At 33.8% G+C, this 21090-nt stretch overlaps 1 protein-coding gene across 1 annotated transcript in view; it reads left to right on the top strand.

Annotated features, from left to right (window-relative positions):
* Nucleotides 1-21090, top strand: part of MDGA2 (MAM domain containing glycosylphosphatidylinositol anchor 2) — an 832021-nt gene that overhangs the window by 713903 nt on the left and 97028 nt on the right. Inside the window, exon 9 of the mRNA XM_001097544.5 lies at nucleotides 3786-4055. Coding sequence (XP_001097544.1) covers nucleotides 3786-4055 — 270 coding nt within the window. The remainder of the gene's footprint in view (nucleotides 1-3785; nucleotides 4056-21090) is intronic.

The following is a 21090-nucleotide window of genomic DNA, read 5'->3' as shown; positions in this document are numbered from 1 at the left end:
GCAGTTCAGAAAAATCAACAAGTGGAAAATTTGAAAAGGGGTTAAAAGACATCAAAAACAGAATGAACAGGATCATCTAACGAGGATATAAAGAAGGAAATAGAGGTGTTATTTAAACAACTAATCATGAGAATTTTCCAAAATTACTTCAAATGAAAGACACCAAACTTAACAGATTTAAGAAGCCCAACAAATTTCAAACCCGTAAGTGAAAAAGAAACCCATCCCTAGGAACCGTATATTGAAACTGCAGAACAGCAATGACACAGATATTTTGAAAGTGGCTGGAGGAAAAAAAAGACATTCATTTCAAAGTGTAAGACTTTGAGTTGACCTCTTTACACCAACAAGAGCCATCTGAAGACAGTGGAATTATATAATGGTGCACTGAAAGAACAAAGCCTGACAACCTACAAAGAAAATACCTTTTAATGTTTAATGTGTGTGTGTGTATATATATGCATACACATATATGTATATATAAAACATTAAATATATATACACATACATGTATGTATATATAAAACATATTTATATGTATATATAAAATATTAAAATATATATGTATTTTAACTTATATGTACATATATATGTTATACATAATATGTATAATTCTATATATGTATATGTACACACAAATTCTACATATGTGTATATGTGCATATACACATATACATATGAAAAATGAAAATTATATTTCATGTACACATATATGTATATATACATATATGTATGTATATGTGTGTATGTATATAACATATACATGTATACACACACACACGTAAATACATATATACATACACTTTGGGACCTTTGTTTACTTCTCCACATCACTAGTCATGGATTATTGCATGCTTATGAGTGGCTAAGTCTTGGATTTCCTCAGGAAAACATAACACTATTGCATGTGTATGGTTTCCTATAGAGAACTTCAGTCTTTGGGCATAGCATTAAGAGCTCTTGGTTTCCCAGCCCCACAAACTAAAATATATTTTTTAGAAAATCATGATCGAAGAGTTCACTAAAGATATGATAGATCTAAATGATAACTTCAGACACAAGGAGAGTGGTCACAGATGGAAAGTCTACAATGAAAGAAGGAATGAAGGGCAAATAAGCTAGCAAATATCTGGACTTTAAAAAAATACTATAGGTATACAATATTATACTATAATGTACAATATAATTTTTTTTTTTTTTTTGAGACAGAGTCTAGCTCTGTTTCCCAGGCTGGAGTGCAGTGGCGCAATCTCAGCTCACCACAACCTCTGCTTCCTGGGTTCAAGCGATTCGACTGCCTCAGCCTCCTGAGTAGCTGGGGCTACAGCCACACGCCACATGCCCGGCTAATTTTTGTATTTTTAGTAAAGACGGAGTTTCACTATGTTGGCCAGGCTGGTCTCAAAGTCCTGATCTCATGATCCGCCCTCCTTAGCCTCCCAAAGTGCTGGGAGGCTCACAGGCGTGAGCCACCACGCCCGACTATGTACAATAGACTTTTTATTAAAAAAAAGAGAATTGAAATTCATGACTCACTAACACATGTTAGAATGAGAATAAAAGGAATAAATTATCCTTAGATTATTGTTTTCTTCAGTAGTATAATAAGGGTATTGATTGATGTTTTTGGATAACTTAAGTATGCATGTTGCAAGCTTTGAGATAATCGGAATAATAGAAACAGAGTAAATAAATCTTCAAGTAGTAGCAGCAAAAAGATCAGAATGATAATGTAATCCATCCATCTAAAAGAAGGCAATAAAAAGTAGCAGAAAACAAACAGTACACAATAATAAGTTACAGTAAATTTAATACAAAAATGCAATAAAATAAAAGTACAAAATAAGTAGTTACAGTAAATGTCAATGAATAAAGTGCTAATAAGTGCTCTGGGTTAAAAAACGATTGACAGACTTTAAAAATATCCTAAAAAATAAAACATAAGCTCACGATGTTTAAAAGAGATGCTTGTAAAATTTAAAGATACTGAAAGTATAAGAATAAGAATACTTATAAAGATATTGAAAGTATAAGATTAAAAGGATGGAAAAAAATCACATGCAAATACTAACAAAATAAATGCCAATGTAACTATAATAATGTTAGACTATATATGTGTATATATATATACACACACATACACACACACACACACACACACACACACACATATATAGATATCGCATTGCTGGAGACAAAAGAGACCATAGTGATAAAATATTCAATATTCAACTCATGGACAACATAAACCAGTTCTAAATTCATATCTACCTAATAGCATAGCCTCAAAACAGGTCAAGCAAAACGGAGGCAGAACTACAAGGAGAATTTTTAAATTAGGTATCTAAAACTTATAACTTTTTTTAGAGGAGTTTAACATACTCTTCTGAATTAATTCAACTGGAATAAGTAGGCAAAAAATAAATAAACAACTATATGGATGATTTGGACAACTCCTCGATATTAGACTCAGCCCAATAGATACATATCACACTTCAAAAGTGCAGACTATTCCTTCTTAGCGAGCACACCAAGAACAGAAATCTTCTGTATATTGTGTCATACAGCAAGTGTTAACAAATTCAGAGGATTGAAAACGTGGACTATTTTATCTGACTACAGTTCAGTTAAGCAAAAAATCAAAAGCAAAGAGAAAATAAAATGTTACGCATATATTTGGAAATGAAGAAACACTGCTTCTGGATGTGTGATTGACAGATGCATAAAATTGACACATTATACATACATCGATCTACCTCTCCTTTTCCTCGCTGTCTTCATGACTGGCGCTATTATCCCCTTCATTGCCTAAGGCATCATTTTTGGTCCCACTGACCTCACCTTGGTTCAGACTTTCACCAGTGATTTAATTTTTTTGCAACTCGTCTCTTCCCTCTGTGGTTTCTGCTTTTCCTATCTACCACAATATTTTTCCTAAAAAAAAAAAAAAATTAATTTGATCATATAAATCCTTTATTTAAAAATTTTAGAAGATCTCCTCAATACCAAGAAAATGCATTCCTTGAATAGAGTCTCTTTCTTTTCATCTTTATTTCCCACCAAGCGCTTATGGTCTTCTTTTGTGCATCAGCTATGCTAATCCATCTGCATTTCTCTGAACATCCCTTCCTCTTCAGATTTTGTACCTTTGAATATACACATCTCTCTACCTGGAATACTTTCTCTTACTGCTTACTCACCTGACCATTCCCTGTACATTCTTGAAGACACAACTGAGTATCATTTTTGTAACATATTTGCCTGGTCAACTCTCATACTGTCATTCAATTCTTATTTACTTAGCACTGTAGAATAATTTTTCATACAGTTTTGTAAATTAGCTTTTTAAATAGCTGCCTTCGGTATCAGACCATGAAGTGAATGAAGGGAGGAATCTTTTCATTTTACATTAAAAAAGGAATTCTTACCACTTTTAAACAAAGGGCCCCAAACAAAAAAGAAAAGAGGAGAATATTGATAATATTAGAATTAATAGGTAAGTTTAAAAATATTTGCTGAAAGAGGTAAGAAGGATCAGTCAGCTCTAGTAGTTTCACCTGCAAATGCATTTGTAAAGCAAGGAGACTCATTTACTTCCTACCCTCAGGAAATCACATTTCCCAACCCAAGCTAAAATTTCTGGGCTTAAATGTGTTCTTCATTCACTTCTCACACTCCTCCTCTATTGCTGCATGTGTTATTAAAAATGGCTTCTTCTAATAAGAGTAGCTTTTGGCTTATTGCAAGTCACATCTTTCATCTGTTTTTACATATCTTTTCTACAGATCCCCCTGCAGTGGAACCAGCATTCTTGGAAATCCGGCAAGGACAGGATCGAAGTGTCACTATGAGCTGCAGAGTACTGAGAGCCTATCCAATACGGGTGCTGACCTACGAGTGGCGCTTGGGCAATAAATTATTAAGGACGGGTCAATTTGACTCTCAGGAATACACAGAGTACCCTGTGAAGAGTCTTTCCAATGAAAACTATGGAGTTTATAACTGTAGCATCATAAATGAAGCTGGAGCTGGGAGATGCAGCTTTCTTGTAACAGGTAGGATTCCAGATATTTTCTTTTTATATGTTTTGTTTTTTTAGACCAAGAGAGTTTAGAGCTATGCCAATATAAGAATGAAAACACTTTGTAAATCAACGGAGCATAGAACAGCTTGACTACTCAAGTTAGAGCTTCTACACATTTATTTTTAAGTCAAATTTATTTTAATAGTATAAAGGGTGCACGGGTCTACAAAATTACATAGAAGTTTATCTGAATTCTAGTAGAGTTAGTGAGGAGGAGGTAGGTTATTGTATTAGTCGATTCTCACACTGCTATAAAGAACTACCTGAGACTGGGTAATTTATGGAGAAAAGAGGTTTAACTGACTCACAGTTCTGCCAGCTGAACGGGAAGCATGACTTGGAAGCCTCAGGAAACTTACAATCATGGCAGAAGGCAAAGGCGAAGCAAGGACCTACTTCACATGGTGGCAGGAAAGAGAGAGAGAGAGTGAAGGGGGAAGTGTCACACACTTTTAAACCATCAGACCTCATGGGAACTCACTTACCATCACGAGAACAGCAAGGGGGAAATCCACCCCCATGATCCAATCACTTCCCACCAGGGCCCTCCCCTGACATGTGGGGATTGCAATGCCACATGAGATTTAGGTGGGGACACAGAGCTAAACCATATCAGTTATTTAGAGTATTTCAGTAATAATGAGACATACTGTGGTGTTGGCTGGCTTTAATTAGATCAAGTTGCAAATTTTTTTTTTCTTTTCAAATCTCATGTGAATAGATAATTGCTCTGGTTTTCTTATTACCAGAATTTTTTTCTTTTGTTTATTTGCTTATTTATGTATGTATTTATTTACTACCTCTCAATATATGGTAACTTTCAATTTTGTCTTTGACTGGCCATATGTTTACAAATATTCCAAGAAAAAGCAGTAGAGTTGTATCTGACAGATAGTAAATTAGGGAGAAGTATTGACTTTTGATGTCATTGTCTTTTAAACATTCCCTCTGTATTATGACTTATGTAATTATTTACATTGTTTTTATAATCTATATACTGCACATTATTTTTGAGTGACAAATTAGGAATGCATTAAAAGAAAATACTCCTCATTTTTTTTTGTCATAGGTAGTTAGTTGTAATAGTTGAAATGTTCATGGTAGTAAAAAAAGAAACTGGACATTGTGTATTATCTAAAAAGAAGTCATAAAAGTGATTAAAATGTTCCAAACTTAAAACTTATTAATAGCATAAATTATAAATGATAATTTCTAACTTGTGAGGGAACTTTCTAATTATGAACTGCCTTTAGCCATTTTTGCTTTCTGAAATGTAATATTAGCTAGTCTAATCTAGGAAAGCATATCAGATGTCTGGATGAAACTTTGAAACACCAATTAGTTCATCTACTAAAACATATCAGGATTAGTATTCCTTATGGATTTCTCATAACTCAAAATTTTGAATCTAACATAAGAGAGCCATGGAATAGAAGTATACAAAGATCCATATATTTTTAATGCACAAAACAAATCTTTCAAGATAATGCTGTTTACTTCTGAGACTCAAATTAACTAAAAACATTTTAAATTTTATTTTTTACAATTATTTTACTCTTCCACTTACCATGAATTTTGTATAGTCATCCCAAAGTAGACTTGATCTAACTATACACCAAAATGTATAGAATCAAACTAAAAGGCAATGACATCTATACCTGTATTAACTCACAGGAAATCTTAAAAGAGTATTCCTCTTTTCTTTCTTCTTTTAAAATTCTATGTTTATGATGTATGTTAAAGTAAGGGGCTAAAAGAATAGAGTTGTGTTCACTTAGATGTCAGAAGAGGTGTGAGAATATTTTCCTGCTAGGAAAAAGAAGAAAGTAAGCCAAGGTATTTTGGAAACTGTGATGAGCCTAGCTTGTAGTATGCTATCTATATTAAAGATAATTAACTATAATACTAAAAAATACTTTGCATTTGTATACATTTTATGTATTCATATTTTAATGGTGAAGTCACAGCAGTTTTATGTGGTTTAAGTGAGCTTCATGAGCTTTAGTAGAAACCCAGATGCCATTTTTCATCTTCTACGATGGGCTATGTTTTACAAGTTCTAAAGGTTAATGTAGCATATTGATTTATTAGAATAAGCCCATTTGTAAATTTGAAATTCCAAGTATTACCTATATTACTTATATATTAATATGTAGACATAAATATTTCCATTTTAATAGTTCTGTAATATTACAGCACAGGATTTAACTGGAGTATGCATTTCAGTTTATCAAAGATTCAAAATGTCTCAATATTTAACTCTGGAAAAACATATTCTTCAATACTTCAAAATATCTGGGCTTATTTTTTCATGGCATGACTGAATATCATTCTATGTTATACCCCATTATGTCCCATCACATTGCTTGATCTAGAAAAGAAAACCAGTAACTCTAGAGTGATTAAATAGATGAAGGATGAACAAAAGAATTGATTCAATGAAAGAAAATTTCTGAAAATAATTTTTAAATGAGAAAGAAAGTGAATACAGAGAGAGTAAAAGGATGGCTTAAGTTGAAAATAAATCATATATATTTTAGAAAGCTAACTAGTGCCCTCCGAAAAAGGTAAGTCTATGTCCTAATCCCTGGGAACTGTGGATATTAACTTACAAGGCAACATATGTAATTAAGTTAAGGATTTTGAGAGGAGGAGCTTATCTTGAATTATCTGGGTGGGTCTCAAATGCAATAACATGTATTCTTATAAGAGAGAGGCAGGGGGAGTTTTAAGAGAGAAGAGGAGGCAATGTGAGTATGCAGTAATGCAACCACAATCTGAAGAACCCCTGGAGCCACCAGAAGCTGTAAGAGGCAAGGAATATATTCTCCCCTAGAGTCTCTACAGAAGTAGGAAGTAGGGTCCTGCCAGGACCTTGGTTTCAGACTTCTGGCCTTCAGAATTGGGAGAAGATAGTTTTTGTTTGTTTGTTTGTTTAAGCCGTCCAGTTTGTGGCTGTTTGTTATGGCAGTCTTAGATAACAAATACACATTACAACTCACTATTTCAAAGAACCCCTCTCTTAAAAATTTTACGTGATGAATAGAACAGTTTTGTCAACTGTCCTCAGCTTTATCACACTAAGCAGGCTAGACCCTGGAGACATGGGTGCACGTGTCTTACATCTCAGCAAAGTTGTAAGAAGGGGTTGCTTTTGCCACCTAAAAGGCCAGCTGGAACAAGCGTACAACTGCAAGAGGCAGTCAGTGCGGAAAATCAACCTGGGAGGTCTCAGGTCATCTACATCAGTAGATTGTGTAGGTTTAAGCTACACATTGGCTTAAACCAACCACAAGGGATGCTTCAACATTGAAATGTTATGCCCATTACATAATATAGCAGAGAAAAGATGTTTCCAGCAGCTTGATTATGTAAGAAACCAGATGACAGAATCTACTGGTAGATTCTGTTGACAACACCACAGATTAATGAAGATGCACTTTTATTCTTTTTTTGAACATGAAGACCCAGGTAATCTGCAGCCAAATGCAGTGTTTATTTGTAAAGTTTTAAATTATCTGTGCCTTTCAAATTGTTCTAATTGATATTCCTAAATATTTAGCAATCAAGATGTTTGCTCTAAGCTATTCTAATTATGTTCCCACTAACTACACTTTCTTCATATTTCTTCACTTTAACAGACTTGCTTCTGACATTATGTTTTTATTGAAATGTTTATGGGTGTCAGGAGACTAAGATTTCTTGACAAGTCAGGCAAGGCAATAAATAATATGAAAAAAGTATAATTTTTATATTAGCTTTTTTGTCTAGTTGCTTAAATGCAATAGTCTAAACATATGCATTTATTACATGGTTTTTTTTGTTTTTTTTTTTTTTTTGAGACGGAGTCTCGCTCTGTCGCCCAGGCTGGAGTGCAGTGGCCGGATCTCAGCTCACTGCAAGCTCCGCCTCCCGGGTTTACGGCCATTCTCCTGCCTCAGCCTCCCGAGCAGCTGGGACTACAGGCGCCCGCCACCTTGCCCAGCTAGTTTTTTGTATTTTTTAGTAGAGACGGGGTTTCACTGTGTTAGCCAGGATGGTCTCGATCTCCTGACCTCGTGATCCGCCTGTCTCGGCCTCCCAAAGTGCTGGAATTACAGGCTTGAGCCACCGCGCCCGGCCTATTACATGGTTTTAGATAAAAGAAAATAAGAGCAAAATAAAATGGTAATCGATGTTCCCTATATAATCCAGGAGATAAAAGTAGAATGCCCTTCTAACTTCCAGAAAGTGCATGTATACAGTTATATATACTTAAACTTGTAAAACATTTAGGAATTTTATCAATGGAGACATTTTAAGATTCTTTTAAATGAAAGATACTAAAGGAGTGTTTTTTTTTTAAAGGTAACAGTGTATATATATAATAGATTTTTTATTGCATAGCCATAAATTATAATTGAATATAAAACCACCAGTATGTACTCTCAACTGAGTTGTTTTTTACAATCAGGAATGTATTTAACAAGTATTTCCTGTCTACTTACTAAGTGTGAGGTACAAGATTAAACATCAAAAAGAGAACAATAAAAACTTTCTCTGAAAAACTTTGCCAGTTTTACATGTGCATAGCATCTTGAAGTAATTTTGTTTTTGTATCTATTGCACTTCTTAAGCCTTATATTCTCTTCTGGGACATTGCAGTTTCCTTTTATCTGATCTCTGAAATTTTCATATTGTTGGGCTTTATTTTCCTTGAAAACCTAGCTTATCTTAAGTGAGAAAGGTTGATTCTGTTCATTGCCTATAGGATGATATGCAAATTCTTCACTGTCATAATTCTTCAAAGCACTCATTAATATCTCAAATAAAATATGTAGCATAATCTCTACTTCAGTTCTACCAGTTATTCCAAATTCAATTCAAATGTGACTATGCTGCTTCTCCCAAATCATCACACATTTGTAGGACTCTGTCTTTCTTCACATATTTCTTTATTCTGAAATACTAGCCTTTTGTGTATCTCTATGCTACAGTTATAGTGACTTTTGCATATGACTTTGCCAGGGTTATGTCGATCATTGTTCTTCAACCAAATACACAGGTGCAGGCTGTGATAAAATTTTATGATTCACAAATTCATGATTACTGCTGTAACTGCTTCTCTCTGAACGTGTAAATAAACTCCAAATAACCAGGATTTAAACATGGCTTAACCATTATTTAAACAGTCTAGAAAATTATTTCACTCAGGTTGTGATGTATCATTTCAGAAAGTAACACGATGATTCTGCTCCACAAAGTCCTTGGGAATTCAGGCTTCTTCCATCTTAATCCTCAACCACCGTCAATAAATGGTACATCTTATAACTCTGACTACTTAAATTGCAGCTATTAATTCCACATTTCCTCCAAAAGTGAAGCATGCTTCTTCTTTTTGAGGACACTTCCCAATAATTTTACACATTTTTTTCTGGTTGGATATTGAAAATAATCATATTTCTTCACTGTCAATTAATGTTGTGGGCATATATTTTATTTTAAGAAGATTAAATTGCATTATATATATACACATATATGTGTGTATATATATGTGCATATATATATGTGTATATATATGTGCATATATGTGTGTATATATACATATATATACTATATGTGTGTGTGTGTGTATATATATGTTGCCTTTATTGAAAATAGTACAATGAAATTAAAATGAGATTGCCAAAGAGAATCCTTGAACTATAGTTTTATTTGTGTAAACCTTGCACCAACACTATTATACCCCTTTTTCAGAGCCATGAACATTTAGAGTCTCAGAATAATTTCAAAAGATAGATGATAAGAGGTTTGATTAGTGACTCAAGATATTTTAATGCTAAACATAATAAAATTGATGGTGCTGTGTTGGTTATTATTTCTGCATAAAGAATTACTACAGAGTCAAAAGCTTTAAATAACATATTTATTGTCTCACGGTTTCTATATGTCAGGATTCCAAGCATGGCTTAGGTAGGTCCTCTGTTCTGGGTCTCACAAGGCTGCAATCAGACTGTTGGTTGGGCTGTGTTCTTGTATAGAGGCTCAGCTGGGGAAAAATACCTTCCAAGCTTATTCACATTACAGAAAGAATTAATTTCCTTGTGTTGTATGATAGAGGCCCTGGCATTTGCTGGCTATTTGCTGGACCTACCCTGAGACCCTAGAATATGCCTGCAGGTCCTAGAAGCTGCCCTCAATAGTTTGTCCCATGGGCTTCTCAAAAATGGCTGCTTATTTCAAACCCACAAGAAGAATCTCTAGCTCCAGTCTGCTAAACTGGAATCTTATGTACATAATACAATCACAGAAGTGACATTCTGTCACAGTTTTTAGATTCTATTAATCAGAAAGAAGTCACGGTTTTTCCCTGACACTGAAGGAATTATGCAAAGATATGAAAAACAGGAGACAGGAATCACTGGGAGTCATCTTAGGGTCTTTCTGCCACAAGTACCAGCATTTCCTGCCACTGGGAGTCCTTTTTGAACATAGCCTACATAGGAATGAAACTGCTATATCTATTGAAATATTAACTAAAGAAATCCTTCAGAGTTTAATCCCTTTCCTTAATCCTGCCAAATAGGGTTTTACAAAGCAAAAGTTTGCCTGTAACTGCTACTCTAACCTTTAGTTTGGAAATATTTGAGCTAGGATTTCACATCCTGTGTTTTCCTTTTGGCATATGACAATATTCATATTGACATATTGAAACTACCAATTTCTCCATGTTCAGTATATGAAGAATTTCAAAATGACTGAGGATTTTAATATCACCTAAAACAAGATGTTGGAGGAATCTAGCATGTCTTATTCCTGAAGAATAAGTGAGAAGAAACAGCTACTAAAGGAGATTTGACTACACATAAAAACTAAAGTGTTTTATCTTTTTCCTTTCTAATTTTGGATTGAATTAATAGTGACCAGATAGAAAATATATTTTAGTCTCTGGCAGTGTTTGTATTTATTTATTTATTTATTTATTTATTTATTTATTTATTGCTATTCAGCTAGATATTTCTTTCTTAATAATGTCTAAAAATGAGCAAAATAATATTGTTGAAAAATCATTAATAACTATCAGAAGTAGTCTAAATATACTTTGAAAATGAAAAATAATTGCCAGTAAAATTGCCTGTGATAACTCTAAAAGACAAGAAATTTCAGTGTCAAATCAAAGTTTCTCAAGGCCAGAATTTTGCTAAATGTATTAGAATTTTATTTATGATGATAACAGGTGGACTAGTGGATCCCAATATTTTAGCCAGCTTATGAGTTGCAGTTGTATTGCAAAATAACCTTAAGTAGAAAATTATAATATATCCTAACCATTCCATGTACAGCCTTCTGTAGTTTACTGAGTGATTCCACACATACCCTTATCATCTCCAACAACCCTACTACATAGGCAGAAGAGATGGTGTCACCCTCCTTTGACAGATAAACTAACAGAGGTCCAGGAAGCCAAGAATAGCATAGTTCAAACTCTTTTTGACACATGTCAGTGACTCTTTTATTAGTGATGATAAAGGAATATTTGAATAATCAAGCCAGATAAAATATAAGAGAGTCCATGCAAAACTGGAAAATTAGGGATAAAAATGTAAGTATCACTTAACGAAGTTAATGCTGTCACTTATTACTACAATATATACCTTAATATTTGACTTAAATTCATATAATGTTTTTAAAAATTTATTTTTCTCCAGTAAACGTATGACGAGGTATTTATATTTCATATTATACTTAAATAAAAACTTCAATTAAAATTTTTGTTATTTGTACAGCAGTTTGATGGCTCCTTAATTTATTTGCATTACTCATTTTCTTCATTATAAAATCATGTAATTTCTTCAATAAAAGATTCAGAGCAATATTACTATCAAAAATCTACTATTGGACCCTCTTAAAACTAAAGCATTGCAATGCTAAAGATCAATTTAAAGCGCAACTACCATTCAACCCCGCAGTCCCACTGCTGAGTATCAACCCAAAGGAAAAGAAATCATTATATAAAAAAGATACCTCAACTTGTATGTTTATCACAGCACTATTTACAATAGCAGAGTCATGGAATCCAACTAAGTATCAATTAATAGGTGACTTGATTAAAAAATGTGTTATATATATATGAGGAATACTATATAGCCATAAAAATTAATGAAATCATGTCCTTTGCAGCAACATGGATGAAGCTGGAGGCCATTATTCTAAGTGAAATAACTGAGAAACAGAAAATCAAATACCAATGTTCTCATCTATAAATGGGACCTAAACGATGGATACACATGGACATAAAGATGGAAATAATAGACTTTGGGGATTCCAAAATGAGAGAAGAGAAAGGGAGGTGAGGGTTAAACAATTACACATTGGGAAACATTTCAATGCTCACTATTTGAATGATGGGTACACTAGAAGGCAATTTTACATGGGTGTATTATGCAATATACCCATGTAAAAAGCTACACATATGCCCCAAAAATCTTAAAAAAAAAAAAAAAGAAATCACAGTATCAAATTACAACATGGAGAAAATTACGTGAACTCCTCTAGTCCACATGGAACTCTTGTGGATAATCTGTTGTGGGTACAGCTGTCTTTTATTCTTGGTCAGTATGTAAAGAAAGTTCTCCCATAAATGAAAGATTTTAACATCTTCTAACAGATTAGCTCTGTACAAGCGATGTAATTCTTTGTGGTCTTGCTTCCTCTATCTGTCGAATGGGAGATGATAAATCTGCTTCCCATGACTCACATAATTTTAGGATTATCTGATAAGCTAATCAATGTGAGTGTTTTAAAAACAAAGCAATATGATCATATAAACGTAAGATGAGAAGATTTCCAGATTTAGCCATAGGTAAGCTACTTTCTCTCTGAATAACACAACAATTAAAAATGCCCCTCCAAAAAGGCAGAGATGGGGAGGATGACTGATTTCAGAGATAAAGTAAGTAATCAATGCACAACTGAGCTTTGGTTGGAAGAGAAGTGTGGTAAGATTATTAGGCTGGAGCCAATGAGGCCAGTGACAATATTTTGTGGCTAGTCTGAGAGAGAACTTTGCATTTTAGGTGCGCTTTTTCTGCTCTGTGTATTATTCTGGATGGCTTATTGCCTGACATTACCAAGGAGCAGAAAAGCAGCAATTCTAACTTCAAATATTAGGAGAAAAATTGAGAGAGAACAAGAGCTGGAATGGACAGTGTCTAGAAATGAGGGCAGCCAGAGTGGTTGGCTCTCAGAGTTTCTACTGTTCTTCCTCTCCTCACATCTCCATTCACACTGCCTCAAGCTAGACCACACCCAAGAGGCAGGCCAACCTAAGATAACAGCAGGGCCTGGACCTAGAGTATTTTAAACTGGGAGAACTGGAGGGAGAAAACTGAAGAGTAGAGGGAAGAGAAGATAGAAATGGTAAAAATGATACTGCAACCAGATCTCTCCATCCTGAAGCACTCCTTCTCTTTACCTAAGGAACACAAGCAAGAGCCTAGGTCATCCTTAACTCTCATAGATGGTACAAGGCAATTAGGGCTCTCACAGGAATAAAATCTGCAAAATCCGGAGCAAAACAATTATGAAAGAAAGAAGACAAATGGAATAATCTATTCCACATTAGGTAGCAGTATTAAGAAACAGAAAGTAAGAGTTTTAAATACATAAAATTTCATCCTCAAAGAAAGCAGGAAGGATATAAAAAACATGAAGAAGAAAAAAGAGCATTGCAGAAAAGAAATTGATGACAATGGGTATACAAATATAACAGTTGATAGAAATAACTACATTACTAGACTAAATTGCAGAATAGGGACAAGGCAGGAATAAGTAGTTTGAAAGATATCATAGAGGAACTCTCCCAGCAGGGGACACAAAGATAAGTCAAGTGTTAAGAGATGTGAAGGAAAAAGAATAAATATCTGCTTAGCAGGAAACCCATAAGGAAGTAAAAGACCAAATGCAGAAATAAAATTAAATTAAAAAAAAAATAACAGATATTTTTTAATTTAGAAAGTACAAAGCACTAGTGTATTAGTCCGTTTTCACACTCCTGATAAAGACATACCCGAGACTGAGACATTTACAAAAGAAAGAGGTTTCATTGGACTTACAGCTCTATGTAGCTGGGGAAGCCTCACAATCATGGTGGAAGGCAAGGAGGAGCAAGTCATGTCTTACTTAGATGGATGGCAGCAGGCAAAGAGAGAGAGGGAGCTTGTGCAGGGGAACTCCTCTTTTTTAAAACCATCAGATCTCATGAGACTTATTCACTATCAGGAAAACAGCATGGGAAAGACTTGCCCCATGTTTCAGTTACCTCCCACCTGGTGCCTCCCACAACATGTGGGAATTCAAAATTAGATTTGGGTGGGGACACAGCCAAACCATGTTGGCTAGACCTCTGAGTGATGTGGCTCATGGAATGACAGTAGCAATAGATTGGGAGAAAAATTTACATGCTCTGATAAATTTAAATGAATTTTAAAATATCAAGTACAAAAATGTTTAAAAAGCTATTTATAGAGATAAAGTAGATCATTTATACAGGATTTAGAATTATATAGACATTAAACTTCATGCAACTTGACATGCAGAGAGATAATGAAGTTATGTTTTCAAAATATTAAAGATAAAATACATTGAAAAAGAATTTTGCATGCAAATAAGTGTACATTTAATTGTGAGGACATGATAAAAATACTCCTATTCTAAAAGTTGATCTTACAAAGATTATTTTTAAAAAAATTCTTGAGTGTTGGAATTAAGCAAGAAAGAGATGAATCTGGGGGAAAAGAATGGAATATGAGAAAGAAGAAAGGATGAGTAAAGACCTAATCAAGTCCGTTTTTTGTAAATAAGTAATGCTTAAAATATTTTATTCATAATAATTCAGTATTAAGACTGGAGTCGATGCCAATATAACGTAAGGGGACAGGTCTTATGAGGACATAAGGGGAAGGACCTGGCATCCTTCTTCTGACCTGTCAGTCATGGTAGGGAGTTATTGACACTAAAAAATCAGTGTTTCACTCTATTGTCAGTTTTCTCTGGGCCTATGGTGTAAGTGAGGTGACTGGAGGAACTTCGGGATAAAAGAGAAAATTCTAGTTTTGGAATCCTCTTCTCTGGCCTTGGTATGACTAGCCTTTTCTTGTTCTACAAGTCTTAATATATGTCATCTCTGAGATTGTCTTCAGAATATTGTCAAACCCAGAAATTATGTAACTGTTTGTTGACTACATCCACATCATAATGTATGTTCCATAGGAGCAAACATCAGTCCATTTATTGAATGAATATTTCAGGCCATTAAGATTTCTCTTAACAAGCACTTATTCCTGCTTGTTAGCCTTTCATTTACTGCTATATTGGCAACACAACTCCAGTGCAATATTAGTTCACAAGCAAATGCATTAATTCGTTTCGAAGTACAGAAACCTTTGAAAATGTCTTTTTTTTTTTTTTTTTTTGCAGGCACGTTAATAGATTGTTTTGTGAGTAAACAAGGGAGAATATACCAAGTTTCAATAATTATCATATAAATTGGCAATATAGCTGTAAAATCAAACAATAAGGTTATATCATATTGAGCTCACTGCCTACAATCTCCCCTCCAATATCTGTAGGAATTCCTTATACATAGAGCACTACCAGTGAATACTTGTTCAATGAGTGAAGCTATAGGAAGAGAAGGAAAATTTAGAAGTTTAGATCTCATACCTGAATTTTTATTTAGATTAAATTAAAACATCATTTATAGTTTTAAAGATTTTTGTCCACTTTTTGACTTAGTTTATCTGTGTTATAGCATATTTTTTTCTTTATTCTAATTTTCTTTGACTTCTAATTTAAGCAACATTATCTACTTAACCATATGTGTTAAGCATGTCTTTAAAATACATGCATTATACAACTCATGTCTCCGTTAAAAGCTTTTGAATACTGTGTTGTAGCTTTACTAAAATCTTGAAAGTTATCTGGAAAATACTAATGGAGCCAGCCTTTCTACTACAAACAACCATAACATCGGGCAAACTACATGAGGTTACAGTTTTAAGGAATAAAAACAGACAGTGCAAGACTGCATTTCCTGTGAGAGGGAAACCAATGAATTGAGCCCCATGATTATTCTAGCTCTCCATTTTGGGGAATTTGCTATATATAAACATAGCAAGGTAGAGTCCGAGCAGAGCATGAATTTCTGGCTAAGCTAAAGAAACATGTATTAAAACTCAAAGCAGCAAAAGCATCTATCCGCAGGACAAAATGTATAGTTAAAAAACTCTGTAGAAGAAGGGTCATAGGGGTTAGTGTGGATCCTTACCACAGGGCTAGACTCTACAAGGATGAGGTGATTTACCATTTTCTTCTCTATGGGATTTTTGCAAGCAGAAAATTGATAATAGAGTTCTAGCAATGCTAAAGGAAGCCGGAATTTCAGCTCATCAGGATAGATTATACCTCCTTAAATTCTAAACAACTCCAAAAGGATTAAGTCAGAGCAATAAAAACCATGTCAGAGTAAAGACTTACTCTAGGTACTCCATAACAAAAATGAATACCAAGCTCTGCTAAAATTTAGAGGGAGGTAGAATTTCACAGTGAGTCCCACCAAGTTAGAAGAGCTTAGGAACATCCTTGGATTTCCACAGATTTCATCACTTTTTACATTTAATGAAATGTAAAAAAGCTGGCAAACAAAGGTTCAAAAGGGACAGCAGGTAATTGAACTGTCTACTAAACTAAAACTTGACACTCTTTACAGGGTGAAAGAGAGCACAGACCAGTTATTTATAATATATTATTCATGATGTTCATTAAACAATAAAAATTACCTGACATGCAAAGAAAAGAGGAAAATGTTACTTATGGTCCAGAATAATAGTAGTTTATTAAAAACTAACCTTAAGGTAGATCAGATGTTGGATGTAGCAAACAGCTTCAGGTAGCTATTATAAATATTTTCAAAGTATTATGGGAAAATATGTTCAAATAATTAAAGAAAAATGCAGATTTTATGAGCAAATGAATAAGAAATTTTAGCATACAGAAAACCCTAAAAAAGAACTAGATGCAAATTGAACAACTAAAACTCAAAATAATTGAAATGAAAAATTCTATGGGTGGGCTTAATAGTATATTGGAAAAGGCAAGAGGACTGGTAAAATTGAAAACAAATTGAAAGAGCTGATCCAACCTGGTAGATTAAAAAAAAAAAAATAGAGGGATTGAAGAATAAAGAGAAGAGACCTAAAAACATGGGGCACAATGTAAAACAGTTGAAAACAAGTGCACTTGAAGTTCTAAAATAGAGTGAGAATGGGGCAGAAAAAATGGCTGAAGTTTTCTACAAATTTTTGAATCGAACCCTCAGATCCAAGCATATCATGGTGCACAAAGCAAGAAAAATACAAGAAAACCACACGTAAGAATACCATAGTCCAACTGTGGAAAACTAATAATAAAGAGAAAATTTTCAAAGCAGCCAGAAAAAAAAAAATGATATTCTGATGATATGCATGACAATTACTTTCTCATTAGAAACAATACAGCCTAGAAAAAATGGGACATCTTTAAATCTTTAAATATCTTTTGAAAATACTGTCAATTTATATTTTATGTCTAGTGAAAATATACTTTAAAAATTAGAGTCAAATAAACATACATATTCTGAAAAATAAAAGCTAGAGAATTGGTAGTTTTCAAAACTGCAGTACAAAAAATGCTAAACGGTGATCTTTATACTTAAGGGAAAGGCTATCAGTGAAAACCAGTTTCTATAAAAATAAATGAAGAGGATTAGATATAGTAAATAAGTGGATAAAGATAAAAGGTTATGTTTCTTTTATCTTTCAATTTTCCTGATAAACATCTGTATAAATGGTGGTCAACAAATAGCAGCCTGAGGTCAGCAAACTGTTTTTGTAAATAAAGTTTAATTGGAACACACCTTCCCTGATTTGTTTATGTATCGTCTATACCTGCTTTCACGCTACAACCGCAGAGGTGAGTAGTTGCAACAATGACCATATGGCTCAAGCCAAGAATATTTACTGTCTGGCCCTTTACAAATAAGTCTGCCAATCAATCTTCGGTTTGAAGAAAAAATAATAACATTGTAAGTTATGGTTCACAGCATGTTTAGAACTAAAACATGCCAATAGCACAAGCGATGGAATTAATTTGAATTATACTGTTGTAAATTTATTACATTTGTGATGTGGGAAGTGAAAAGTAAACAGAGACCTCAGAGAAGCACGAAGTATGGAATGTGATATGTTAACTGGTACAATATTGACTCTAAGTAGAATCGGTAAGTGAATGTTGCATACTTTAAGCCATATAAAAATCTTTAAAAAGTTTTTTTGAATTAGTCAAAATACCCCCAGGAAATGAGTAACAGAAGAATGAAATATTGAAGAGACAAAACAAAGAGAAAGATGGCAGACTTTAACTCAGTCCTGTTAACAATTACGTTAAATGTAAATGAATTTAAGATTCCAATTAGCTGTCAGAAATGGTAGAACTGGATTGAGAAAAAAAATGCAAACTATCTATAAGATACACACTGTTTTCTATGTGAAATGCACTTCAAATAGAAAGACACAAAAAGACTGAAAGGAAATGGGGGAATACATAGCTTTCAAACAGCAGACATAAAAATGCTGGCATGGCTGTACTATTATCAGAAAAAGTAGACTTCAAGATAGAATAATTACAAGAGTTAAAGAGGAACACAATAATACTACAACAGGAATTTATAGGGAAGACAAAACGGTTCAAATTATGTGAACATCTATTAATACAGCCTCAAAATTCCTAAATAAAAAATACTACCAGGAGTAACACCCTATTCCACAATTATAGTTCACGATTTTAATACCCATTTATTCGTGATTGATAGAATATGGAGATAAAAAAAATCACTAATGTCTTAGAAGATTTTAAGCATACTATTAAGTAAATTAAATTAATTTACCCAATAGATATGAAACCATATGTATACACAAAGACTTAGGCACAAACTTTAATATCAGCTTCATTTGTAATAGCCTCAAACTAGAAACAATCCAAATATCCATCAACAGGTGAACAACTTGTGATCTATTCATGAAACGGAATTTTACTCAGTGTTAAAAATGGAAAGAACTACTGATACATGCAAGTGGATGGATTTCAAAAACAATGTCGAGTGAAAAGAACCAAACACAGAAAGTGCTTATTTTATTATTTCATTTGTATGAATTTGCTGAATAGGAAAAACTAATCTTTATTAATGAAAAGTGGATTTTTGTTTGCCTGGGCCAAGGGTGGAGGTGACTAATTACGAAGGGGCCGGAGGTAACTCTCTGCAGAGATGGGAATCTGTATCTTGATTATTGTGGTGATTACATACCAATATGTATTTTTCCAAACTCATCAATAATCACACTTAAAATGTATGAATTTTATTATATGTAAATTATATCTTAATAAGGTACTATGGTGTTGTAAATGGATAAAAAATCTGCCAGCTAAGGTAGGCTTGAGAATAGGAAGTGTTTCATATTGTGAATGGCATTTGTTCCATGTAATGTTAGAATGTATGTAATTTTTCTAATGCATATTGTAGTAACATATGCAAAGTAATTTAGCAAAATTAATTTTTCCTCAAGAATGATTTGTTCCTTTTTCTTCTCCACTAGCCTTCAAAATTCTTTTAGTTGGGGGAGCGAAAATAGTTATTCTTCACAGTATTTCGCCTCTCCATATCATTGTTTCTCTATTATGTTTCTTGCATGAAGAGACAGCAAATGTTACATCAAAAATATGGAATGACCCAATTTGTTGGTAGCAAATTGGTAGCAAAAGTCATATATAAAAGTTGAATCAGAAAGATATCAATTAGGTTTTAGAATATTACCATTTTGTAAGCAGAGACGGTCACTGCTGTATAAAATAATGGAAAGATGGAGATATCAGTCTCGAACAAGGTAGGGTGTAGGGTTGCAAACCGTGTCTTACAGCTTGCTCACATTATTTTTTAGTCTGCATTAGATCTAATTTGTAGATAATAAGAAACGGTCTAAAATTTCAAACAGTTTCCTCTGAGAGAAAAGAAACTTTCTAATATTTACTGACATCAGAGAAGAATGAAACAAAGAAAACTGAATGTAGAAAAGCACATCTATGTATATTAATATCCTATGTTTAGTACTGCTCTTCTTAAGGGCCTATTTAGCTCTTAGCACATTTGGATTTTTCAGTAGATATTGAGTGGTAATAAAACCAATCTGTGAAGGAATCACAGAACTTTTTAGTTCAGTGGAATCAAAGCCATCTCTCAAACCTCCCGGTGTCTGTTTAAGCACCTGGCCTCTGTCTTTCACCCTGAAGGAATGATTAATGGATAAGAACAGTTCAGAGTGTGTTCCAAGGGCATACCTGAAGCCAGACTTAAAGTGGTCAGGAGAGAGATTCCACAGATGATAGCCCACAGCCTGATCTGGCATCATTTCTCAAGAGAGATTTTGTGACAGGTCTCTAAGTTTAGAAAGTCAATAGAGGTTTTCTTGTTAAAAATTCTGTCAAGGATTCAGACCAGAGGATATAACCAAAGTCTTATAATTTCACATTACTTAAGTGAGCATTACTTGAGAAATCTCCTTCTTTTATCATTCTAATGACTATTTTAAAAGAATGTATCACAATGACAGTTACTAGGAGCATTGGGATCCAACTGCCAGCAGATAGATACCTGCTTTGCAGTCAGATCCAGTCCAGTGATTCCTTGCAAGGTGATAAGAGCAGTTATTTGTGTTGTATCCTTTTTCTTGTTCTAGGATTCATATTCAAGACTTTCAGTTATTCCTGGAGAGTCACAGTGATGCAGGTTCAATAACCAGTTTCCTTTATCCACATCTATATCTACTTTATTAACTCAAGTTATATATTTTGGAGAAAATAAATGTTCCTAGAAGATAAACAGCATACCTTCTGGGCTTCTCTCCAACTCACTTGAACACCTCTTGCTCCCTGCCCAA

Source organism: Macaca mulatta, chromosome 7, assembly GCF_049350105.2.
Source record: "Macaca mulatta isolate MMU2019108-1 chromosome 7, T2T-MMU8v2.0, whole genome shotgun sequence".
NCBI classification, from domain to species: domain Eukaryota; kingdom Metazoa; phylum Chordata; class Mammalia; order Primates; family Cercopithecidae; genus Macaca; species Macaca mulatta.
The sequence above is the reverse complement of the archived record's forward strand: the minus strand, read 5'-3'. Positions and strand labels throughout refer to the sequence as shown.